The 27,719-nt window shown below is 43.5% G+C and overlaps 1 protein-coding gene across 4 annotated transcripts in view; it reads right to left on the bottom strand.

Annotated features, from left to right (window-relative positions):
- wdr54 (WD repeat domain 54) overlaps positions 1–27,719 on the bottom strand; it is a 76,031-nt gene that overhangs the window by 23,401 nt on the left and 24,911 nt on the right. For all 4 annotated transcript variants that reach the window (XM_072578801.1, XM_072578792.1, XM_072578820.1 and 1 more), the window contains exon 6: positions 20,406–20,533. In XM_072578801.1, coding sequence (XP_072434902.1) covers positions 20,406–20,533 — 128 coding nt within the window. The remainder of the gene's footprint in view (positions 1–20,405; positions 20,534–27,719) is intronic.

Raw genomic sequence — 27,719 nt, 5'->3', positions numbered from 1 at the left:
AGGGACTGGATGTCCATGGTGAAGATAAGGCGTTGGGGACCGGGGAAGCGAAAATCATGGAGGAGGTGGAGGGCGTGGATGGTGTCCCGAATGTAGGTGGGGAGTTCTTGGACTAAGGGGGACAGGACCGTGTCGAGGTATGCAGAGGTGAGTTCGGTGGGGCAAGAGCAGGCTGAGACAATGGGTCGGCCGGAGCAATCCCATCCAGTCCAGGGGACTTGTCTTACTTTCACTCCTTCACCATGGACATCCAGTCCCTGTACACCTGAACTGGTCCTCACTCTGAACCACTTCTCTTTCCAATCCTCCCACTTCCTCCAAGCCAAAGGAGTAGCCATGGGCACCCGCATGGGCCCCAGCTATGCCTGCCTCTTCGTAGGATATGTGGAACGGTCCATCTTCCGCAGCTACACTGGCACCACCCCCCACCTTTTCCCCCGCTACATTGATGACTGTATCGGCGCTGCCTCGTGCTCCCACGAGGAGGTTGAACAGTTCATCCACTTTACCAACACCTTCCACCCCGACCTCAAATTTAACTGGACCGTCTCAGACTCCTCCCTCCCCTTCCTAGACCTCTCCATTTCTATCTTGGGCAACCGAATCAACACGGACATTTACTATAAAACGACTGACTCCCACAGCTACCTAGATTACACCTCCTCCCACCCTGCCCCCTGTAAAAACGCCATCCCATATTCCCAATTCCTTCATCTCTGCCGCATCTGCTCCCAGAAGGACCAGTTCCAATACCGTACAACCCAGATGGCCTCCTTCTTTAAAGACCGCAATTCCCCCCCAGACGTGGTCGACGATGCTCTCCACCGCATCTCCTCCACTTCCTGCTCCTCTGACCTTGAACCCTGCCCCTCCAATCGCCACCAGGACAGAACCCCACTGGTCCTCACCTACCACCCCACCAACCTCCATATACATCGTATCATCCGTCATCATTTCTGCCACCTCCAAACGGACCCCACCACCAGGGATATATTTCCCTCCCCTCCCCTATCAGCGTTCCGAAAAGACCACTCCCTCAGTGACTCCCTCGTCAGGTCCACACCCCCCACCAACCCAACCTCCACTCCCAGCACCTTCCCCTGCAACTGCAAGAAATGCAAAACCTGAGCCCACACCTCCCCCTCTCACTTCCCTCCAAGGCCCCAAGGGATCCTTCCATATCTGCCACAAATTCACCTGCACCTCCACACACATCATTTACTGCATCCGCTGCACCCGATGTGGCCTCCTCTATATTGGGGAGACAGGCCGCCTACTTGTGGAACGTTTCAGAGAACATCTCTGGGACACCCAGACTAACCAACCCAACCACCCCGTGGCTGAACACTTCAACTCCCCCTCCCACTCCACCAAGGACATGCAGGTCCTTGGACTCCTCCATCACCAGACCATAACAACACGACGACTGGAGGAAGAGCGCCTCATCTTCCGCCTAGGAACCCTCCAACCACAAGGGATGAACTCAGATTTCTCCAGTTTCCTCATTTCCCCTCCCCCCCACCTTGTCTCAGTCCAAACTCTCGAACTCAGCACCACCTTCCTAACCTGCAATCTTCTTCTTGACCTCTCCGGCCCCACCCCCACTCCGGTCTATCACCCTCACCTTTACCTCCTTCCACCTATCGCATTTCCAACGCCCCTCCCCCAAGTCCCTCCTCCCTACCTTTATTTTAGCCAGCTTGGCATACATTCCTCATTCCTGAAGGAGGGCTCATGCCCGAAACGTCGATTCTCCTGCTCCTTGGATGCTGCCTGACCTGCTGCGCTTCTCCAGCAACATATTTTCAACTCTGATCTCCAGTATCTGCAGTCCTCTCTTTCTCCCAGGTAATTAGAGACCAGTCAGCCTTACATTTGTCATAGGAAAAGTTTTGGAAAGGATAATAAGGGGCAGGATTTATAATCATCGAGCAAGCAACAATTTGATTTCAGCCATTCTGCCCTTCGAGCCTGCACCACCATTCATTATGTTGATGGCTGATCATCCTCAATCAGTATCCTATTCCTGCCTTATCCCCATAACCCTTGATTCCACTATCCTTGAGAGCTCTATCCAACTCTTTCTTAAACAAATCCAGAGACTGGGCCTCCACTGCCTTCTGGGGCAGAGCATTCCACACACCCACCACTCTCTGGGTGAAGAAGTTTCTCCTCATCTCTGTCCTAAATGGCCTACTCCTTATTTTTAAGCTGTGTCCTCTGGTTCGGGACTCACCCATCGGCGGAAACATCCTGCCTCACCCATTCTGCCGCCAGAGTGTCCAATCCTTTAATAATCTTATACGTCTCAATCAGATCCCCTCTCAATCTTCTAAACTCAAGGGTGCCATGCATCTGTCCACTCACCTAACCTGTCCAGGTCACCCTGTAATCTCCTAACATCCTCCTCGCATTTCACCCTGCCACCCAGCTTAGTATCATCAGCAAACTTGCTAATGTTACTATTAATACCATCTTCTATATCATTAATATATATTGTAAAAAGCTGCGGTCCCAGTACTGATCCCTGCGGTTCCCCACTGGTCACTGCCTGCCATTCGGAAAGGGAGCCGTTTATCACTACTCTTCGTTTCTAGTCAGCCAACTAATTTATACAAGCCCAGTCGCTCCAATCTTTCAACATAGGATAGTCCCGCCATTCCAGGAATTGACCTTGTGAACCTACGCTGCACTCCCTCAATAGCCAGAATGTCTTTCCTCAAATTTGGAGACCAGAACTGCACACAATATTCCAGGTGCGGTCTCACCAGGGCCCTGTACAGCTGCAGAAGGAATCTTTGCTTTTATACTCAATCCCTCGTTATGAAGGCCAGCATGCTATTAATTTTCTTTACTACCTGCTGTAACTGCATGCTTGCCTTCATTGACTGATTTACAAGAACACCCAGATCTCTTTGTACTGCCCCTTTACCTAACCTGATTCCATTTAGGTAGTAATCTGCCTTCCTGTTCTTGCCACCAAAATGGATAACCATACATTTATCCACATTCTGCCATGCATCTGACCACTCACCTAATCTGTCCAGGTTACCCTGTAATCTCCTAACATCCTCATCACATTTCACCATGCCACTCAGCTTTGTATCATCTGCAAACTTGCTCATGTTACTATTAATACCATCTTCTATATCATTAATATATATTGGAAAAAGCTGCGGTCCCAGCACTGATCCCTGTGGTTCCCCACTGGTCACCGCCTGCCATTCCGAAAGGGAGCAGTTTATCACTACTCTTTGTTTCCTGTCAGCCAACTAATTTTCAATCCAAGTTAGTACTTTGCCCCAATACCATGCGCCATAATTTTGCTCACTAACCTCCTATGTGGGACTTTATCAAAGGCTTTCTGAAAGTCCAGGTACACTACATCCACTGGATCTCCCTTGTCCATCTTCAGAGTTATATCCTCAAAAAATTCCAGAAGATTAGTCAAGCATGATTTCCCCTTCATAAATCCATGCTGACTCTGACCTATCCTGTTACTACTATCCAGATGTGTCGTAATTTCATCCTTTATAATTGACTCTAGCATCTTTCCCACCACTGAGGTCAGACTAACTGGTCTATAATTTCCTGCTTTCTCTCTTGCTCCTTTCTTAAAAAGTGGTACAACATTAGCCACCCTCCAATCCACAGGAACTGATCCTGAATCTATTGCACTCTGGAAAATAATCACCAACGCCTCCACGATTTCTCGAGCCACCTCCTTCAGTACCCTGGGATGTAGACCATCAGGCCCTGGGGACTTATCAACCTTCAGACCTAACAGTCTCTCCAACAACAATTCCTGGCAAATATAAATTCCCTTCAGTTCAGGTCCTTCAGCCACTGTTACCTCTGGGAGATTGCTTGTGTCTTCCCCAGTGAACACAGATCTGAAGTACCAATTCAATTCTTCTGCCATTTCTTTGTTCCCCGTAATATATTCCCCTGTTTCTGTCTTCAAGGGCCCAATTTTAGTCTTAACCATTTTATCCCTTTTACATCCTTAAAAAAGCTTTTACTATCCTCCTTTATATTCCTGGCCAGTTTACCTTCGTACCTCATTTTATCTCTGCGTATTTCCTTCTTAGTAATCCTCTGTTGTTCTTTAAAAGCTTCCCAGTCCTCCATTTTCCCACTTATCTTTGCTATGTTATACTTTTTCTCTTTTAACTTTATATGTTTCTTAACTTCCCTCGTCAGCCACGGCCACCCCTGCCCCCTCCTAGGATCTTTCTTCCTTTTTGGAATGAACTGATCCTGCATCTTCTGCGTTATACCCAGAAATATCTGCCATTGTTCCTCCACTGTCATCCCTGATAGACAACATGGATTCGTCAAAGGCAGGTGATGTCTCACAAACCTCACTGAATTTGTTTGAGATGGTGACCAAGCATGCGGATGAGGTTAGGCCAGTTGACGTGGTGTACGTAGAGGTAAAAACAATGACTGCAGATGCTGGATTAGATTAGAGTGGTGCTGGAAAAGCACATCAGTTCAGGCAGCATCCGAGGAGCAGTAAAATCGACGTTTCGGGCAAAAGCCCTTCCATGGACTTCAGTAAAGCCTTCGATAAGGTTCCACATGGTAGAATGTTGGAGAAAATGCAGAGGTTTGGGATTGAGGGTGATTGAACAGTTTGGATTAGAAACTGGCTTTCTGAAAGAAGGCAGCGAGTGGTATTTGATGGAAAGTATTAAGCCTGGAGTCAGGTTACTAGTGGTGTGCCACAAGGATGTTTTGGGATCACTGCTGTTTGTTATTTTTATAAATGACTTATTCGCAGGCATAGGTGGATGGGATGATAAGTTTGCAGATGACACTAAAGTCGATGGAGTCGGTGCAGTGTGGAAGAATGGTGCAGGTTGCAGGGGAACTTGGATAAATTACAGAACTGGGCTGAGAGGTAGCAAATGGAGCTAAATGTGAGGTGATTCACTTTAGGAAAAATAACAAGAAGGCAGAACACTGGGTCAATAGAAAGAATCTAGGTATTGTGGATGTGCAGAGGGATCTTGGAGTCCATGTGCATAGATCCCTGAAAGTTGCCACCCAGGGTAATAGTGCTGTTAAGAAAGTAGTTTAATTGGTAGAGGGATTGAGTTATGGAGCCGTAATGTCATGCTGCATCTATAAAAAACGTTAGTGCGGTCACACTTGGAATACTGTGTACAGTTCTGGTCGCCCCATTACAGGAAGGATGTGGAAAGCATTGGAAAAGGTGCAGAGGAGACTTACTAGGACGTTGCCTGGTCTAGAGGGAAGGTGTTATGAGGAAAGGCTGAGAGACTTGTGTCTGTTCTCATTTGAAAGGCGGCGGCTAAAAGGGGATTTGATAGAAATGTAGATGATCAGAAGATTAGATAGGGTAGACAGTGAAAGTCTTTTTCCTAGGATGATGATGTCAGCTTGTATGAGGAGGTAGAACTACAAATTGAGGGATGATATATTTAAAACTGATGTCAGAGGCAGGTTCTTTATTCAGAGTGGTAAGGGTGTGGAATGCCCTGCCCGCCTACGTAGTTAACTCAGCCACATTAGGGAGATTTAAACAATCCTTGGATAAGCAAATGGATGATGGTGGGATAGTGTAGGGGGACGAGCTGAGAATAGTTCACAGGTCGGTGCAACATCGAGGGCTGAAGGGCCTGTTCTGCGTTCTATGATGAACAACGGCAGAAAAATAGGCTGTGCCTCACAGCAAAGAAATAATCCAGTGAGGAAGTCGGATTCTAGAAAGGGGATAAAGTAACTATGGCTAACCAAGGAAATTAAGACCATTATCAAATTGATAGGAAAAATATACTTTGTGGCAAAGATCAGTGATAATTAAAGAATTGGGAAAATTTTAAAAGTCAACAAAGGATGACCAAGAAAATATTAAAGGAGAAAATAAACCATGAGAGCAAAGTAGCAATTAAACACCAAGAGGTGGTTTGAATATGTAAATTCAAGAAGAGAGCAACTAAACCCTTTGACAATGAAGCCAGTGAAATAATAATGGGGAGCCAGGAAATGGCAGACAGTCGAACAAATACTTTGCATCAGCCTTCATGGTGGAGGATACTAATAACATTCCGAAAATACTAAATAGTGAAGGGGTTAAAACATTCCGAAAATACTAAATAGTGACGGGGTTAAAACATTCCAAAAATACTAAATAGTGAAGGGGTTAAAACATTCCAAAAATACTAAATAGTGAAGGGGTTAAAACATTCCAAAAATACTAAATAGTGACGGGGTTAAAACATTCCAAAAATACTAAATAGTGAAGGGGTTAAAACATTCCGAAAATACTAAATAGTGAAGGGGTTAAAACATTCCAAAAATACTAAATAGTGAAGGGTTAAAGCATTCTGAAAATACTAAATAGTGAAGGGGTTAAAACATTCCAAAAATACTAAATAGTGAAGGGGTTAAAACATTCCGAAAATACTAAATAGTGAAGGGGTTAAAACATTCCCAAAATACTAAATAGTGAAGGGGTTAAAACATTCCGAAAATACTAAATAGTGAAGGGGTTAAAACATTCCGAAAATACTAAATAGTAAAGGGGAGCAGGGATGAAATAAACATAATAACTATCACTAGACTAGACACTGAACAAATCTAGACACCAAGGTACTATGGGCCATCAGCAGCAGCAGAATCAAACTCCAACCCAATCTGGCCTCTTGGCCTGGCATACTCTCAACTCTACTGTTACCAGCAAGCTGGGGATCAATCCTGATTCAATCAAGAGTGCAGGATGGCATGCCATAAGCAGTATTAAGTTCACCTAAAAATGAAATGTGAACCTGGTAAAGCTACCAAACAGGACTACTTGCATAAACAGAAAGTAATAGATGGGACGGAGAGATCCTGCAGCCAATGGATCAGATCGATACTCCACAATCCTGTCACATCCAGTTGTGGACAAATTAAAACTCACATAATTAGAGGTTACAGTCCAACAGATTTATTTGCAAACGCAAACTTTTGGAGAGCTGCTCCTTTGTCAGCACTCTGAAAGGTTGTGATTTCAAACAAACCTGTTGGACTATAATCTGATGTCATGTGACTTTTAACTTTTTCCACCCCAGTCCACACTGGCACCTCCAAATCATGACATCCAGTTGTGAACAATGATGGGAAATTAAGTAACTCACTGGAGGAGGAGGCTCTGTAAACATCCCAGCCTCAATACTGGGGGAACCAGCACACCATAATACAAGGCTGAAGCATTCGGAACAATCTTCAGCCAACGTGCCAAGCGAATGAGCCAGCTCAACTCTCTCCAGTGGTCCACAGCATCACAGATGCCAGACTTCAGTGAACTTAATTCAACATGCATGATATCAAGAAACAGTTGGAGACACTGGATAATGCAAAGGCTGCAGGGCCTGACAACATTCCAGCTAAAGGACTGGAGACATGCTCCACACAAGTGCCAAGCAAAGATCATCTCTAATAAATGAAAATCAAACCTTCTCCCTTTACATTTAATGGTATTAACATCCAATCTCAACATACTGCAGGTTACCATTGACCAAGAACAGAATTGGACTAGCCATATAAATACAGTGGCTACAAGAACTGGTCAGAGACTACAAATCCTGCAGTGAGTAATTCACTTCCTGACTCCCCAAAGTCTATCCAAAAACTACAAGGCACAAGTCAAGAGTGTGATAGAATACTCCCCAATTGTCTGGATGAGTGCAGCTACGACAGGCAAGATGACTGACACCAATCAAGACAAATCAAATCACTCAATTGGCACCATATCCACAAACATCCATTTCCTCCCTACTCATGTTCAGTAGCTGCAGTGTGTACCATCTACAAGATAAACTGCAGAAAATCACCTGGGATCCTTCAGCACCACCTTCCAAATCCACAAACACAGCCATCTAGATGATCAAGAGCAGCAATTACATGGAAACACCACCATCTGGAGGCCAGAAACCATCTTGACATGAAAACATATCATTGTTCCGTCATTGTGGCTGGGTCAAAATTCTAGAACCCCCTCCTAGATTTACTTACACCAAATTAACTGCATATTTTCAAGAATGCAGCTCATCACCACTTTCTTAATAACCATCAGGGATTTGAATAAATTCAGATGAAACCAACGATACTGACATCTAATAAATGAATATAAACAAGTGTCTTTTTTTTTACAACCTTACTTCTGATTTAAGACTAACTGGTCTGTAGTGCCCTGTTTTCTTTATTACGCCCTTCTTAAATAATGGGTTACATTTGTTAACTTCAAGTCTGCAGGAATCAATCCTAATCTAGAATTTTGCAAGATAATTACAGATGCATTGACTATCTCCACCTACTCTGGATATCGACTATCAAGTCCAGGGCACTTATCAACTTTCAGCTCTGTTACTTTTTTTCAGTCCAATCTTCTTACTATCACTAACTTTTTACAAATCCTCATTTTCCCTCGTCACCTTGATCTCCAGTTCTGGACATTTCCTTACATGTTCTCCAAATCAATCATTTAGCTTTCTATTATTTCTCTATTCCCCATTATAAATTCTCCTAACTCCTGGTTACAATGAATTATTTGTTTTTGTTGTAATGAATTGAAGGTACGTAGTGTACCTTTAAGAGAGAGTGAATGTTGTTTTGTATGGACAGCTTACAAGCACATGTCATATGACTAGCTAGCAATCTCAGAGTGTACTGAAAATTGAAAATACGTAACCGTTGGCTGTGAAATGTATACCCAAGTTGGTTGCTATTTTGACAATTCGAAGTTAACCAATCAGTTTACATTATGCTTCAAGATACTAAAACCCAATCAAGTTTGAATTTATTGTGTACCAATGTTGAACAAATGAGATGATTCGATATTGGGGGTATAAAAAACCAGGCATTTTTAATGTTAGACAGTGTAACTGCCATCAAAACATTCTTTATCGAAGGTACCTTTTCCATATGAAACATCCTCACAGAAGCCGACGACCCAGGGAGATCTTCAGCCGAAAGAAGAAAGACACCGATGACAACAGTCACTGTGTGGTTTTGAAATTAAGTTGATGTAATTTTAAGAAGTGTTTTATAGGAACAGTATATTGTTATAGAATTGGAGTCAGATAATAAGAAGTTGAGAGAAAGCGGAGGGCTTAGAGTTGTGAATAGTTTTTTTTAATGTTCACTTTTAGAGTTAAAGAATAAATTGATATTATTTTCATTAAATAGTGGAATTTGGGAGATGTCTGTCACTCATATATTTTAACAGATTATGAGACAATGTGAGCTTTTCTGGGTGCTTAGTTTAATTAACAGAGGGGTTCACTGCCATGTCATATCATTGTCTAAGACTTCCTTTTCACTACTGTTTTGGCCAGGACATCAACACCAATCACATTAGCTGAGTGCTTAACTTGGAAATCCCAAACTTCCGACAAACTGGCTTCTTTGGATATGCAGTTTTTAAACTTATTCAATGCGTCCACTAAGAAAACCAGAAGAGAAAGAAGCTTCTAAACTCAATCTCTCCCAGTCTGATTTTGGAACTCTGTATATCAATTGTGAAGTAACCAATTACTGCACTTTCATTACTAATTCAACTGCACTCAAGCCCCTGTGAAAGGGCTTCTGTCATTGCCAAATGAAAGAACTCCAAGTGACCTTGTCATATCAGATTCGTAAATTCACATAAACTAATTATGATCTCTTTGGATTTGAAGTAATTTCATGGATTCATACAGTGCAGAAAAGGCCTTTTGACCCATTGAGTATGCACCAATGTAACTACCACTACAAGTACGTTTATCCCAATTCCCTGCACTGGTTCCACATCCTTGAATGTTATGATATTTGAAGTGCTCATCCAAACAGTTATTAAAAGTTGTAAGGTTTCCAGCTTCCAATTCCCAGGCACTGCACTCCAGATTCTCACCACCTGTGAACGAAAAAGATTTTTCCCCAAATGCCCTCTAAGTCTCCTGCCCCTTACCCTAAAACTATGTCTCTCAACCAAGAGGAACAGCTGCTCTCTATTCACCCTGTCCGTACTCATATAATCTTATACACCTCAATCATACCCGCCTTTAGAACAGAATCTATCTAGTCTCTACTGATAGCTCAATTTCTCCATTCCAGGTCACATCCTGGTGAACCTACTCTGTACGCTCCCCTGTGCTATCATATCCTTCCTGTAATGAGGTGACCAGAACTGCACACAGGTCTCCTGACCAACACTCTGTACAACTTCAACATTATCTCATTGCTCATATACTCTATGCCATGACGGATGAAAGCAAGTGTCCCATAGGCCGTCTTAACTCTTCCATTCATGTGCTCCGCTGACTTCAGGAATCTGTGAATAACTACCCTCAGATCCTTCTGTTCCTTTAAGCTGGCCAGTGTCCTGTCATTCATTAGACACTCCTTCATCATGTTTCTTCTTCCAAAATGCATCACCTTGCACTTATCAGGGTTAAATATCATCTGCCACCGCTCTACCCATCTATATCTTCCTACAACTATCTTCTTCACTATTAACTACCCTATCAATCTTGGTGTCGTGCAAATTTGCTTAACTTTCTCCCCACATTGTCATCAATATCATTTTTGAATATAACAATAATAACACTTTTAGTACTGATCCTTATGGTACACCAATCTCCAGTCACTCAAACAGCCTTTCTCTATTACCCTTTGCGACCTGTTACTAAGCCAGTTCCTGATCCATCTCGGGAAGTTTCCCTCAATTCCATGTGTTTCATCTTTCTCAATCAGTCTCCCATGTGGGACCTTGTTAAAACCTTTGCCAAAATCTGTATAATCTATATCGACTGAACTTCCCCATTCATATATTTGATCACATTTTCAAAATGTTCTAACAAATTTGCTAGGCATGACCTCACTCTGACATAACCATGCTGACTAACTCTAATTAACCCATGCCTTTCCAAGCGGGTATTAATTCATTCCTTCAGAACTTTCTCCGAGAGTTTCCCGATCACTGATGTGAGACTCACTAGTCTGTAATTTCCTGGTGCCTCTCTATCACCCCTCTTAAAAGGTGAAACCACATTTGCCATTCTCCAGTCCTCTGGCACTTCCCCTGGGGCTAGAGAGGAATTAAACATTTGTGACAAAGCCCCTGCAGTTTCCTGCCTTACCTCCAACACTATCCTGAGATGCAATTCATCCGGGCCAGGGGATTTATCTGTGTTTAAGCCCAACAGAGTCCCCAACACCTCCCCATTTCCTATATTAAACTGCAAGTTCCTCACAGTCCCTTTTCCTGAACTCCATATCTACATTCCCCTTTTCCAGAGTGAAGACCAAAGAGAAGTATGCATTCAACTCCTCTCTAACATTCTGTGGTTTCACACACACATTGCCCCTTGGTCCCTAATAAGCCCTACTCTTCCCTGGTTAACCTCTAATGAATTTATAAAATATCTTAGGATTCCCCTTAATCCTGTTCATAAGTCCTTTCTCATATCCCCTTTTTTGGTTTTTAATTAGTTAAGTTCCCTGTACTTCCTCTTTTCTTTATCAGATACCTTTGTATGTGAATGTGGGTTACAAAAAGTTCCCCTGGGATTTGATTGCTGTAATAAATCCTACTTTGCTTTAATACTGAAGCTTTTGCTATGATTATTTTAAACTGGACTTTAAACTGGCAAACAAGATTTGGGGAAAGAACATATCAATCTCTGTTTTTAAAAGATAATAAGAAAATACAATTTTAAAACACTTGTTACAAACTCAAGTGACAAGCACACAAAACACAAACACAGTTACCACGAAACCTCTTCATCTTATACCTAGATTAATTGAATGCTGGCCTTGTATTCCACTCCTTGATGACATAAAGAGGAACTAACATATGCCTCAGTTATACAGAATTCTGGTCAGAGCCTATCCAGAGGAGTATGTTAAGTTTAAGGTCCCACACTTTAGAAACCATGTATTGACTTTGTAGGGGATTACTGCACAAATTTGCTAGAATGATACTGGGCAAAACGTTAAGTTTTGAGAAAAGGTTACTTTAACAACACTATGTTGCTTCAAATTTAGAAAGCTTCAGGGATGATCTAATAGGGATCTGATAGCTTGTTTATAACACGTTCATTCACAGAACTTTGGCATAAGGAGTAAAGTGAGAATTTGTCACACATCCCTAATTGCCCTTAAGGTGGTGATGAGCCCCTGTTTTGAATCACTTTAGTCCATCAGGTAAATGTCCATCCACAGTGCTGTTAGAGAGAGAGAATTCAAATGTTTTATACCGTTAATTTGTCCTGGATTATCATTTCCCTATTACTGAGGTTAAATTGGATGGCCTATAGCTTCTGGGTTCACCCTAACAACTGCTTTTGATCAAAAGTGCAACATTTGGCATTATTGAGTCCAATGACACCAATTCTGTATCCAAAGATGATTGGAAGATTATGGCCTGTGGCTCCACAATTTCTGCCAAAAGTAATAGGAACAGGAGTAGGCCAGATAGCCTCTAGAGCCTGCTGCCATTAAATAGGACCATGGCTGATCTAACATTCCTCATGGTAAAAACAATGACTGCAGATGCTGGAAACCAGATTCTGGATTAGTGGTGCTGGAAGAGCACAGCAGTTCAGGCAGATGCTCTTCCAGCACCACTAATCCAGAAACTAACATTCCTCATGTCCACTTTCCTCCTTTTTTCCCGAAACACTTGATTCCCCGACTAATCAAGAATCTACCTATCTCTGCCTTTAAATGCACAATGACACTGCCCCTACAGTTCTCAACTCTCTGAAAGAAGCAACTCCTTGTCACCTCAGTCTTAAATGGTGCCCCTTTATCTGGTCCCAGACTCTCCCATGAGGGAGAACATCCTCTCAGCACTTACCCTGTCAATGCCCCTAAGAATCCTATACATTTCAAGGAGATTACCTCTCATTCTTCTAAACTCCAGTCAGAGTCGAAACCCGTTTAATGTTTGCTCATAAGGCAATCCCTCCATACCACAGATCACCCTAGTAAACCTTCTCTGAACTGTCTCCAATGAAATTATATATTTCCTTAAATAAGGGGACCCAAAATGCTCATAGTACTCCAGATGAGGTCTCACCAGCATCATGTAAAGTTACAGTAAGTCTTTCCGAGTCTCATAGTCCAACTCCCTTGAAATAAGGGTCAACATTCCCTAAACAAAGAACAATACAGCACAGGAACAGCTCACCACCAAGACTGCACTGACAAATGATGCCTATCTAAACTAAAAACGTTTTTCTGCTTATACGTTGCTACATCCCCCAGTAATTGATATTGCTAATGAATGTATTAAAAAGCTATTAAATCTCGATTAGATCACCTCTGCAACTTCTAAATTTGAAGGAACATAGTGCTGTTCAAGTAACGTGGGGAAAAAAGACTCGAACTTTTCAATTCTATTCATACCTCCTATAATTTTGTGAACTTCTATCAAGTCACACTTATCCTTGGACGTTCAAGTGAAAACAAACCAAGTTTGTCCAATCTCTCCTCATAGCTAATACCCTCCAAACCAGGCAACATTCTAGTAAGCCGTTTCTGTACTCTCTCTAAAGCCTCCATACCCTTCTGGTAGTATGATGATCAGAACTGTACGCAATATTCCAAATGTGGCCGAACTAAAGTCCGATACAGCTGCAACATGATTTGCTAATTTTTATCATCTATGCCACAACTGAAGTAGTCAAGCACGCTATATGCCTCTTGACCATATTATCCATTTACGTTGCCACTTTCAGGAAACTGTGGACCTGTATGTCTAGATCCCTCTATTTACTGATGCTACTAAGAATTCTGCCATTGACTGTATACTTCCATCCTGCATGAACATCTCCCAAAATGCATTACTTCATATTTGTCCAGGCTAAAACCCTTCTGCTATTTCTCCGGTCAAGTCTCTAGACTTTCTACATTGTGCTGTATCCTCTGGTCACCCTCCTCACCATCTGCAGCTCCCTAATCTTTGTGTCATCTGCAAACCTATTAACCAGGCCACCTACATTCTCCTCCATATATATATTACAAATAACAGGAGTCCCAGCACTGATCCCTGTCAAACATGACTGGCCCAAGATCTTCAATTTGAAAACATCCTACCATTGCCTCCGTCTTCTATGACTAAGCCAGTTCTGTATCCATTCTACCAGCTCACTGCAGATCCCACACAACTTCAGCTTTTGCATCAGCCCGGTCAACAGACTTACTAAAGTCAACGTTGACAACATCTCCTCCCTGCCCTCATCAATCATCTTTGTCACTTCCTCAAAAAACTGTATTATGTTTGTTAGACATAACCTTCTCCAGACAAAGCCATGTTGCCTATCGCTACTAAGTCCATACTTTTGCAAATGTGAGTAAATCCTATCTTTAAGAACTTTCTCCAATAATTTCCCTACCAATGATGCAAGGCTCACTGGCCTGTAACTTCCTGGATTATTCCTGTGGCTCTTCTTAAACAAAGGAACAATATTGGCTAATTTCCAGTCCTCTGGGACCTCTCCTGTGACTAAAATTTCATACAGGGCCTCAACAATTTCCTTGCTTGCCTCTCTCAGTATTCAGGGATAGGTCTGAGCAAGTCCTGGGGACTTGTCTACCTTAAATGTTTTCAAAACACCCAACACCTTTTTTATATTGACAGTGCCCTACAATATCAACATACTCCTCCCAAGAATCATCACTCACCATTCCTTCTCCTTTCTGAACACCAAAGCAAAATATTCATTAAGGACCTCACCCACTTCATCCAGCTCTGCATATAAATTCCCGCCTTTGACCTTGAGTGGACCTATCCTTTCTCCAACTACCAACTTGCTCCATAGATATGTATAAAACACCTTGGGATTTTCCTTAATCCTGTTTGCCAAAGATACTTCAAGACCCATTTTTGTCTTCTTCATTCTTGGTGAGACTGAGGAGATAGTATGACAACAGATAAATGGATACCGCACAACAATCACCATGCAAGGGCGCCCCCTCCCAGTCAGGGAGCATTTCAGCAGTTAGGGACATTCGGCCTTGGACCTTTGGGAGACCATCCTCCAAGGCGGACTTCGGACATTCGGCCTTGGACCTTTGGGTGACCATCCTCCAAGGTGGACTTCGGGACTGGCAACCACGCAAAGTGGCTGAGCAAAGGCTGATAGCCAAATTCGGTACCAATGAGGATGGCCTCAACCGGGACCTTGGGTTCATGTCACACTACAGGTGAACCCAATGCACTATACACTCGCCCACATACACACACATTAACAGACACTCTCTCATATACAAGCTCTCTCTCAAATGCACACACATACACATCCCACACATGCATCCTCTCACAGGCTTATGCCCCAACAAACTCACATAGAGTCATAGAGATGTACAGCATGGAAACAGACCCTTCGGTCCAACCCGTCCATGCCGACCAGATATCCCAACCCAACCTAGTCGCACCTGCCAGCACCCGGCCCATATCCCTCCAAACCCTTCCTATTCATATACCCATCCAAAAGCTTCTTAACTGTTGCAATTGAAACAGACTCCACCACATCCTCTGGCAGCTCATTCCATACACGTACCACCCTCTGCGTGCAAAAGTTGTCTCTTAGGTCTCTTTTATATCTTTCCCCTCTCATCCTAATCCTATGCCCTCTATTCTGGACTCCCTGACCCCAAGGAAAAGACTTTATCCTATCTATGCCCCTCATAATTTTGTAAACCTCTATAAGGTCACCCTGCAGCCTCCGACGCTCCAGGGAAAACAGCCCCAGCCTGTTCAGCCTCTCCCTGTAGCTCAGATCCTCCAACCCTGGCAACATCCTTCTAAATCTTTTCTGAACCCCTTCAAGTTTCACAATATTGTTCCGATAGGGAGGAGACCAGAATTGCACGCAATATTCCAACAGTGGCCTAACCAATGACCTGTATAGCCGCAACATGACCTCCCAACTCCTACACTCAATACTCTGACCAATAAAGGAAAGCATACCAAACGCCTTCTTCACTATCCTGTCTACCTGCGACTCCACTTTCAAGGAGCTATGAACCTGCACTCCAAGGTCACTTTGTTTAGCAACATTCCTTAGGAACTTACCATTAATAAGCGTATAAGTCCTGCTAAGATTTGCTTTCCCAAAATGCAACACCTCGCATTTATCTGAATTAAACTCCGTCTGCCACTCCTCAGCCCATTGGCCAATCTGGTCCAGATCCTGTTGTAATCTGAGTTAACCCTCTTCACTGTCCACTACACCTCCAATTTTGGGGTCATTTGCAAACTTACTAACTGTACCTCTAATATCACATCCAAATCATTTATGTAAATGACCAAAAGTAGAGAGCCCAGCACTGATCCTCGTGGCACTCCACTGGTCACAGGCCTCCAGTCTGAAAAACTACCCTCCACCACCACCCTCTGTCTTCTACCTTTGAGCCAGTTCTGTATCCAAATGGCTAGTTCTCCCAGTATTCCATGAGATCTAACCTTTCTAATCAGTCTCCCATGGGAAACCTTGTCGAACGCCTTACTGAAGTCCATATAGATCACATCTACTGCTCTGCCCTCATCAATCTTCTTTGTTACTTCTTCAAAAAACTCAATCAAGTTTGCGAGACATGACTTCCCACACACAAAGCCATTTTGACGATCCCTAATCAGTCCTTGCCTTTGCAAATACATGTACATCCTGTCCCTCAAGATTCCTTCCAACAACTTGCCCACCACCAAGGTCGGGCTCAACGGTCTATAGTTCCCTGGCTTGTCTTTACCACCCTTCCTAAACAGTGGCACTACGTTAGCCAACCTCCAGTCTTCTGGCACCTCACCTGTGACTATCGATGATACAAGTATCTCAGCAAGAGGCCCACCAATCATTTCTCTAGCTTCCCACAGAGTTCTCGGGTACACCTGATCAGGTCCTGGGGATTTATCCACTTTTAACCGTTTCAAGACATCCAGAACTTCCTCCTCTGCAATCTGGAAATTTTGCAAGATGTCACCATCTATTTCCCTACAGTCTATATCTTCCAAATCCTTTTCCACAGGAAATACTGATGCAAAATATTCATTTAGTACCTCCCACATTTTCTGTGGCTCCACACAAAGGCCACCTTGCTGATCTTTGAGGTGCCCTGTTCTCTCCCTAGTTACCCTTTTGTTCTTAATATATTTGTAAAAACCCTTTGGATTCTCCCTAATTCTATTTGCCAAAGCTATCCCATGTCCCTGTTTTGTCCTCCTGATTTCCCTCTTAAGTATACTCCTACTTTATACTCTTTTAAGGATTCACTCGATCTATCCTGTCTATACCTGACATATGTTTCCTTCTTTTTCTTCACCAAATCCTCAATTTCTTTAGTCATCCAGCATTCCCTTTCACCCTGACAGGAATATACTTTCTCTGGATTCTTATTATCTCATTTCTGAAGGCTTCCCATTTTACAGCCGTCCCTTTACCTGCGAACATCTGCCTCCGATCAGCTTTCGAAAGTTCTTGCCTAATACAGTCAAAATTGACCTTTCTCCAAATTAGAACTTCAACTTTTAGATCTGGTCTATCCTTTTCCATCACTATTTTAAACATATAGAATTATGGTCGCTGGCCCCAAAGTGCTCCCCCACTAACACCTCAGTAACCTGCCCTGTCTTATTTCCCAAGAGTAGGTCAAGACGAGAAAGTGAGGACTGCAGATGCTGGAGATCAGAGCTGAAAATGTGTTGCTGGAAAAGCGCAGCAGGTCAGGCAGCATCCAAGGAGGGCTTATGCCCAAAACGTCGATTCTCCTGTTCCTTGGATGCTGCCTGACTTGCTGCGCTTTTCCAGCAACACATTTTCAGCTCAAGTTTTACACCTTCTCTACTAGCTACGTCCACATACTGAATCAGAAAATTGTCTTGTACACACTTAAGAAATTCCTCTCCATCTAAACCTTTAACACTATGGCAGTCCCAGTCTATGTTTGGAAAGTTAAAATCCCCTACCATAACCAACCTATTATTCTTACAGATAGCTGAGATCTCCTTACAAGTTGGTTCTCAATTTCCCTCTGACTATTGGAGGGTCTATAATACAATCCCAATAAGGTGATCATCCCTTTCTTATTTCTCAGTTCCACCCAAATAACTTCCCTGGATGTATTTCGGGAATATCCTCCCTCGGTACAGGTGTAATGTTATCCCTTACCAAAAATGCCACTTCCCCCTCCTCCCTTTCTATCCTTCCTGAAGCATTTGTATTCTGGAATATTAAGCTGCCAGTCCTGCCCATCCCTGAACCATATTTCTGTAATTGCTATGATGTCCCAGTCCCATGTTCCTAACCATGCCCTGAGTTAATCTGCCTTCCCTGTTAGGCCCCTTGTATTGAAATAAATGCAGTTTAATTTATTAGTCCTACCTTGTCCCTGCCTGCCCTGACTGTTTGACTCACTTCTGTTCTCAGCTGTACCCGTCTCAGATCGATCTCTTTCCTCACTATCTCCCCGGGTCGCATCCCCCCACCTTACTAGTTTAAATCCTCCCAAGCAGTTCCAGCAAATTTCCCTGCCAGTATATTAGTCCCCTTCCAATTTAGGTGCAATCCGTCCTTCACATACATACTTAATGAAGCTTACATACACACACACACGAACAGAACATATGACTTTACAGTACAGTACAGTACAGGCCCTTCGGCCCTCTATGTTGCGCCGACCTGAGCAATTGATCTGATGCCCATCTAACCTTCACTGTCCCATTATTATCCATATGTTTGTCCAATTTGAATGCCCTTAACATTGGCAAGTCTACTACTGTTGCAGGCAGGCCATTCCTCACCCCTACTACTCTCGGAGTTAAGAAACTACTCCTAATATCTGTTCTAAATCTATCACTCCTCAACTTAAAGCTGTCCCCTCATGTTACCTTCACCATCCAAGGAAAACAGCTCTCACTGTCCACTCTATCTCACCCTCTGATTATCTTATACGTCTCGATTAAGTCACCTCTCAACCTTCTCTCTAATGAGGGCCCTAGTTCTCTCAGCCTTTCCTTATGAGATCTTCCTTCCACACCAGGCAACATCCTACTAAATCTCCTCTGAACCCTTTCCAAAGCTTCCACATCCTTCCTATAATGCGATGACCAGAACTGCACACAATACCTCAGGAGTGGTTTTACCAGTGTCTTATGCAGCTGAAACATGACCTTGTGGCTCTGAAACTCAATCCCCATACCAATAAATGCCAACACACCATATATCTTCTTAATAACCCTATTAACCTGGGTGGCAACTATTAGGACCTGGACACTAAGATCTCTCTGTTCATCTACACTGCCAAGAATTTTACCATTAGCCCAGTACTATGCATTCCTGTTACTTCTTCCGAAATGAATTACTTCACACATTTCCGCATTAAACTCTGTTGACCACTTTTCAGCCCAGCTCTGTATCTTATCTATGTCCCTCTGTAGCCCACAACATCCTTTGGCACTGTCCACAACTCTGCCTACCTTAGTGTCATATGCAAATTTACTAACCCATCCTTCTATGCCCACCTCCAGGTCATTTATAAAAATGACAAACAGCAGTGGCCTCAAAACAGACCCTTGCGGCACACCATTGGTAACTGAGCTCCAGGATGAACATTTCCTATCAACCACCTCCCTGTCTTCTTTCACCTAGCCAATTTCTGATGCAGACCGCTAAATCACCTCAAATCCCGAAACTCCTTATTTTGTGCAACTCACACCCACACACTCATACAGACTCACTGCCTCTCTTGTACACACACGTTTATGGCGTGAATTGACCTACTGTCAATCCATGTTTGACTCTCTAAATCCCACTTTAGAAATAGAACCACTCTGACTCAAGATTGGTACATCGACAGACTTTAACCTCACACTTTTAATACATTGTCTGAGCTGAGATGACACATTTTGTTGGAAAACCTGAAGTTATCTTGAGAATGTGACTTAAGAGGAGGTCTGGGATTTACATATTAGCGAACCAAAACTCGCAAAACCATTCTAAAAGATGAAAAACTTCATCTAAGTTTGTTTAATGTATTTCAGTCGCATAACACTGTAACCTTTTGCTTTCAATTCTGTGTCTTGTGGTCCTGCTCCACAACCACCTGAAGAAGAAGCAGCGCTTCCAAAGTTAGTGCTTCCAAATAAACCTGTTGGATTATAAACAGGTTTTGTGGGATTTTTAACTTGTTAACCCCAGTCCAACATCAGCCCATCCAAATCTCTGAACTGTTTGCATTCCTCTCACAATCTGCCTTGCCACCTATTTTTGTGTCATCTGCAAATCTGGCTACATTCACATCCTCCAAGTTATTAATGTAAATTGCAATGTGTGTAATGTACGATGTATGTTGCCCTTACTTTACACAGCATCAAATCGTTCCTAAATGTTTCACATCTATGACTGCGCTGTCACCTTATTTTCAGAGCAATCACATGCGATGTCAGTGATGGGGTCTCTGTGCTGCTCAAGTACTTCAGACACAGTGATGTTCGTTCCTTTTGGGGGAATATTGAAGACAAGGACCGATCCCGTTGAGGTGCCTGTAATGACAGGAACACACACTCAGGATGTCTCAGGAACGCAATAATTAGAGAACAAAGCGTAAAGTGCCGCAGGTTACAAATTGAGCCAACATTGAAGAATAAGGGGAATGTCTGCAGTTAACACAGTATCTGAAGAGACATTAACTAATTCAAAGTATTAACTTCTTTGCTGTTGATAAATGTTGTCTGATCTGCTATATATTCCCAACATTATCTTTCCATCATGTTATTGAGTGGAGCATACTACGTGGAACAACTCAGTAGAAATACGGAAGGTGGAATGGGTATACAATGTACTTTGGGTGAGGAACTTCAAAATCCATCATCAAGAGCAGTTTGGGAACCAGAAGAAGATTCCAGTTGCCATTTCTCTTCCCACTCTACTGACCAAGTCCTTCTGCAGCCAACCCTACTTGCTCATCATCACCTGTCCCTCCATCTATCTTTGTGTCATCTGCAAACTTAGCAATAACGTCCTCAGTTCCCTCTTTCAGATCGCTAATGTATAACGTATAATGTACAGCTGTGGTCCCAATATTGACCATTGCAGAAATCCACTGGTGACCGGCTCCCATCCTGAAAAACATCCATTCGTCATCATTCTATGCCTTCTGCCAATCAACCAATCTTCTATCCATGCCAGTTCCTTGCCCCTCATCTTATTCAACAGCCTCCAACACTGCACCTTGTTAAAGGCCTTTTAGAAATCCAAATAAATCATGACCACTGACTCTCATTTGTCTAACTTGCTCATTACCTTCTCTAAGAAATTTATCAGATCTGACTTCTCCTTGATGAAACCATGATGACTCAGCCCCATTTTACTGTCCATTTGCAAATATTCCACAATCTCCTCTTTAATAATGGACTCTAAAATCTTACCAATTACCGAGGTCAGGCTAATCAGAGTATAATTTCCCTGTCTTCTGCCTCCCTCTCGTCTGTGTGGAGGGAGTGACATTTTCCAGTCCTCTGACTCCAGCAATTCCTGAAAGATCACCACCAATGCTCTACCATCTCCTTCAGAACTCTGGAATGCAGTCCATCTAGTGCATGTGATTTATCCACCTTCTGACCTTTCAGCATCCCCAGCACTTCCTTCGTGATGGCCACTACACTCACTTCTGCCCCTACTCTCTTGAAGTTCTGCTGTTATTGGTGTCTTCCATCATGAAGAATGATGCAAAGTTCCTCTACCATTTCCTTGCTCCACTTTACTAGTTGTCCAGTCTCACTTTCCAGCAATCCAGTGTTTACGTTTGCTTCTCTCTTACCTTTTAGATATTTAAAGAAACTTTTGGAATCTTCTTTGTGAACCCTCCTCTGTGTCCAGTTCTGGTCATCCAGTTGTAGGATGGATATTAAGCTGGAGAGGGTTCAGAAGAGATTTACCAGGATGTTGCCGGGTATGACAGGTTTGAGTTATAAAGAAAGGCTGAATAGGCTGGGAATGTTTTCACTAGAGTGTAGGAAGTTGAGAAGCGACCTTATAGAAGTTTATAAAATAATGAGAGGTAAAGATAGAGTTAATGGTAGCTGTCTTTTTAAGTGAATGGGGGATTTCAAGAGTAGGGGACACATTGTTAAGGTGAGAGAGATTTTAAAAAGACATGAGGAGCAACTTTTTTTACACAGAGGGTCATTCACGTATGGAATGAACTTCCCGAGGAAGTGGTGGATATGGGTACAATTACAATGTTTAAAAGATATTTGGATAAGTACATGAAGAGGAAAGGTTTGGAGGGATATGGCCCAGGAGCAAGCAGGTAGGCATGGGATTGTTAGGCATGGACTGGTTGGACTGAAGGGTCTGTTTCCGTGCTGTATGATCCTATGACACTATGACTAGCTAGCTTACTGTCATATTTCATCTCCTCCCCTTATTGCTTTTTCAGTTGTCCTCTGCTGGTTTTCAAAAGCTTCCCATTAATCTTTACCACGTTATTTTACTTTTGATTTTGCTGTCCCTGACTTCCCTTGTCAGCCATGATTACCTTGCCCTCCCCTTAGTATGTTTCATCTTCCTTTTCTGCTGTGCCTCCCAAATTGCTCCAGAAACTCCTGCCATTGCTGCTCCACCATTTTCCGTGTTAGGCTCCTCTTCCAATCAACTCTGGCCAGTTCCTCCCTTATTTCTTTGCAGTTACCTTCACTCTATTGTAATACCGTTATATCCACTTTCAACTTCTCCCTCTCAAACTGCAAGGTGAACCCTATTGTAGTCACTGCCACCGAGGGATTCCTTCACCTTAAATTCCCTAATCAAGTCTGCTTGATTATAAATCACTACATCCAGAATTGCCTGTTCTCTCGTGGGTTGTACCACAAGCTGCTCCACAAATATCAGCTCGTAGATGTTTCCTTTTTTCAGGATCTGTGATCACTCTGATTTTCCCTGTCCACCTGCAAAATGAAGTCCCCTATGATTATTGTAACAGTGCCTTTCTTTTCTGCCCCATATCCTGACTACTGTTAGGAGGCTTGTACCTAACTCCTATTAGGGTCTTTTTGTCTTTGCAGTTCCTCAACTGTACCCACACAGATTCTATACTTTCTGACCCTAAATTCCTTTTTGCTATTGACTTAATTTAGTTTCTTACTGACAAGCGAACTGTGTCCCCGTATCCTTGGATATTTAATTTTCAGCTTTGATCCCCTTGTCGCCACATCTCTTTGATGCCCACAACATTTTTACCTACTAAATTCAATCTGCGCTACAAGTTCATGTACCTTGTTTCATCAACTGCGCTCATTTAAGAACAACACTCGGTCCTTTGTTGAACCTCCCCATCCCTTCTCATAGCTGTCCCTGAAATTAGATTCCTGACCCATTCCATATGTTCATTATTATTATTTGTTCTGGAAACAATTATTATTTGTTCTGGAGCTAGGTTGGAAGCTCAGAGTTAGAACGAACAGAGTTGTTGTCTCTGGTTTGTTACCCGTGCCACGTGATAGAGAGTCAAGGAATAGGGAGAGAGAACAGTTAAATGCGTGGCTACAGGGATGGTGCAGGAGGGAGGGATTTCGGTACTTGGATAACTGGGGTTCTTTCTGGGCAAGGTGGGACCTCTATAAACAGGATGGTCTGCACCTGAACCTGAGGGGCACCAGTATCCTTGGGGGGAGGTTTGCTAGTGCTCTTGGGGGGGGTTTAAACTAACTCTGCAGGGGCATGGGAACCCAGACTGTAGCTTTAGGGTGCAGGACCTGGAGTGTAGGGAGGTTAGGAATATGGCATCAATCTTAAAGGAGGGTGCCTGTAAACAGAAGAGTGGCTTGAAGTGTGTATACTTTAATGCCAGAAGTATACGAAATAAGGTAGGTGAACTTGCAGCGTGGGTTGGTACCTGGGACTTCGATGTTGTGGCTATTATGGAGACATGGCTAGATCAGGGACAGGATTGGCTGTTGCAGGTTCCAGGGTTTAAATGTTTTAGTAGGGTCAGAGGTGGGGGTAAAAGGGGGGGGGGGGGGGGTGTGGCTTTGCTTGTCAAAGATAGTATTACAGCGGTGGAAAGGAAGATGGACGAAGATTTGCCATCTGAGGTAGTTTGGGTTGAGGTTAGGAATAGGAGAGGTGAGGTCACCCTGTTAGGAGTCTTTTACAGACCTCCTAATAGTCCTAGAATCGTTGAAGAAAGGATTGCGAAGATGATTCAGGAGAAGAGTGACAGTAATAGGGTGATTGTTATGGGAGACTTTAACTTTCCTGATATTGATTGGGAAAGCTATAGCTCAAGTTCGTTAGATGGGTCAGTGTTTGTGCAATGTGTGCAGGAGAGTTTCCTGACACAATATGTAGATAAGCCAACAAGAGGTGAGGCCATACTGGATTTGGTTCTGGGTAACGAACCAGGCCAGGTATTAGAACTAGAGGTAGGTGAGCACTTTGGGGACAGTGACCACCATTCGGTGATTTTTACTCTAGTGATGGAGAGGGATAAGTGTGTACTACAGGGCAAGAGTTATAGCTGGGGGCAGGGAAATTATGATGCGTTGAGGCATGACTTAGGACGTGTGGATTGGAAAAGTAGATTCCAAAGCAAGAGCGTAATTGATATGTGGAACTTGTTCAAGGAGCAACTATTGAGTGTCCTTGATAAGTGCGTACCTATCAGGCAGGGAGGAAAGGGCCGTGTGAGGGAGCCGTGTTTTAATAAGGAGTTGGAATCCCTTGATAAATGGAAGAGGGCGGCCTTTGTAAAGATGAGGCGTGAAGGTTCAATAGGGGCGATTGAGAGTTATAAGGTAGCCCGGAAGGACCTGAAGAGAGAGCTAAGAGCAGCAAGGAGGGGACATGAAAGGTCCTTAGTTGGTAGGATTAGGGAAAACCCTAAGGCTTTCTATAGGTATGTTAGGAATAAAAGAATGACTAGGGAAGGAATAGGTCCAATCAAGGATAGTAATGGGAAGTTGCGTGTGGAGGCTGAAAAGATTGGGGAGGCACTGAATGAATACTTTTCGTCAGTATTCACTCAGGAACAGGACATTGTTGTCGATATGAATACTGAGGCACGAATAAGTAGAATGGATGGCTTTGAGATATGTAGAGAAGAGGTGTTGGAAATTCTGGCAAGGGTGAAAATAGATAAGTCCCCTGGGCCTGATGGCATTTATCCTAGGATTCTCTGGGAAGCAAGGGAGGAGATTGCAGAGCCATTGGCCTTGATTTTTGTGTCCTCTTTGTCTACAGGAGTAGTGCCAGAAGACTGGAGGCTAGCAAACGTGGTTCCCTTGTTCAAGAAGGGGAGTAGGTGCTGGGGCCACAGCTGTTCGCATTATATATTAATGATTTGGATGAGGGAACCGGGGGCATACTAGCGAAGTTTGCCGATGATACAAAGTAAGGTAGACAGGCAGGTAGTACTGAGGAAGTGGGGAGGCTACAGAAGGATCTAGACAGGTTGGGAGAGTGGTCCAGGAAATGGCTGATGGAATTTAACGTGAGCAAGTGCGAGGTCTTGCACTTTGGCAAAAAGAATATAGGAATGGACTACTTTCTAAATGGTGAGAAACTTAATAAAGCCAAAGCACAAAGGGATCTGGGAGTGCTAGTCGAGGATTCTCTAAAGGTAAACATGCAGGTTGAGTCTGTGATTAAGAAAGCGAATGCAATGTTGTCTCTTATCTCAAGAGGGTTGGAATATAAAAGCAGAGATGTACTACTAAGACTTTATAAAGCTCTGGTTAGGCCCCAGTTGGAGTACTGTGTCCAGTTTTGGTCCCCACACCTCAGGAAGGACATACTGGCACTGGAACGTGTCCAGCGGAGATTCACACGGATGATCCCTGGAATGACAGGTCTAGCATATGAGGAACGGCTGAGGATACTGGGATTGTATTCGTTGGAGTTTAGAAGATTAAGGGGAGATCTAATAGAGACGTACAAAATAATACATGGCTTTGAAAAGGTGGATGCTAGAAAATTGTTTCTGTTAGGCGAGGAGACTAGGACCCGTGGACACAGCCTCAGAATTAGAGGGGGTCATTTCAGAACGGAAATGCGGAGACATTTCTTCAGCCAGAGAGTGGTGGGCCTGTGGAATTCATTGCCACGGAGTGCAGTGGAAGCCGGGACGCTAAATGTCTTCAAGGCCGAGATTGATAGGTTCTTGTTGTCTAGAGGAATTAAGGGCTACGGGGAGAACGCTGGCAAGTGGAGCTGAAATGCGCATCAGCCATGATTGAATGGCGGAGTGGACTCGATGGGCCGAATGGCCTTACTTCCACTCCTATGTCTTATGGTCTTATGGATAATCCTAGTAACTATAGGCCAGTGAGTCTCACTTCTGTTGTGGGCAAAGTCTTGGAGAGAATTGTAAGGGATAGGATTTATGCACATCTGGATAAGAATAATGTGATCAAGGATAGTCAGCATGGTTTTGTGAAGGGCAGGTCGTGCCTCACAAACCTTATTGAATTCTTTGAGAAGGTGACTAAGGAGGTAGATGAGGGGAAAGCGGTAGATGTGGTATATATGGATTTTAGTAAGGCGTTTGATAAGGTCCCCCATGGTAGGCTACTGCAGAAAATACAGAGATATGGCATTGAGGGTGAGTTGGAGGTTTGGATTAGGAATTGGCTGGCTGGAAGAAGACAGAGGGTAGTAGTTGATGGCAAAGGTTCATCTTGGAGTGCCGTCACTAGCGGTGCTCCGCAAGGATCTGTTTTGGGACCATTGCTGTTTGTCATTTTTATAAATGACCTGGAGGAAGGGTTAGAAGTTTGGGTGAGCAAGTTTGCGGATGATACGAAAGTCGGAGGAGTTGTAGACAGTGAGGAAGGATATGGCAGGTTACAGCGGGATATAGAGAAGCTGCAGAGCTGGGCAGAAAGGTGGCAAATGGAGTTCAATGTAGCTAAGTGTGAGGTGATTCACTTTGGTAAGAGTAATAAAAAGATGGGGAACTGGGCTAATGGTCGGATACTTGGTAGTGTGGAAGAGCAGAGGGATCTTGGTGTCCATGTACACAGATCTCTGAAAGTTGCCACCCAGGTAAATAGTGCAGTGAAGAAGGCATATGGCGTACTGGCTTTTATTGGTAGAGGAATTGAGTTCCGGAGTCCTGAGGTCATGCTGCAGTTGTATAAGACTCTGGTGCGGCCGCATCTGGAATATTGTGTGCAGTTTTGGTCACCATACTATAGGAAGGATGTGGAGGCACTGGAACGGGTGCAGAGGAAGTTTACCAGGATGTTGCCTGGTATGGTAGGAAGATCCTATGAGGAAAGGCTGAGGCACTTGGGGTTGTTTTCATTGGAGAAAAGAAGGTTTAGGGGTGACTTGATAGAGGTGTACAAGATGATTAGGGGGTTAGATAGGGTTGACAGTGAGAACCTTTTTCCACGTATGGAGTCAGCTATTACAAGGGGGCATAGCTTTAAATTAAGGGGGGGTAGATATAGGACTGATGTTAAGGGTAGGTTCTTCACTCAGCGAGTTGTAAGTTCATGGAATGCCCTGCCAGTAGCAGTAGTGGACTCTCCCTCTTTATGGGTAATTAAGCGGGCATTGGATAGGTATATGGAGGATAGTGGGTTAGTGTAGGTTAGGTGGGCTTTGATCGGCGTAACATCGAGGGCCGAAGGGCCTGTACTGCGCTGTATTCTTCTATGTTCTATGTAAACTTTCATAACCTCTCCTGAGCCCTCCAGCCTTTAACTAATTTAAGGTCCTTGG

The sequence above is a fragment of the Chiloscyllium punctatum genome, chromosome 1 (assembly GCF_047496795.1).
Source record: "Chiloscyllium punctatum isolate Juve2018m chromosome 1, sChiPun1.3, whole genome shotgun sequence".
Classification (NCBI taxonomy): Eukaryota; Metazoa; Chordata; class Chondrichthyes; order Orectolobiformes; family Hemiscylliidae; genus Chiloscyllium; species Chiloscyllium punctatum.
The sequence above is the reverse complement of the archived record's forward strand: the minus strand, read 5'-3'. Positions and strand labels throughout refer to the sequence as shown.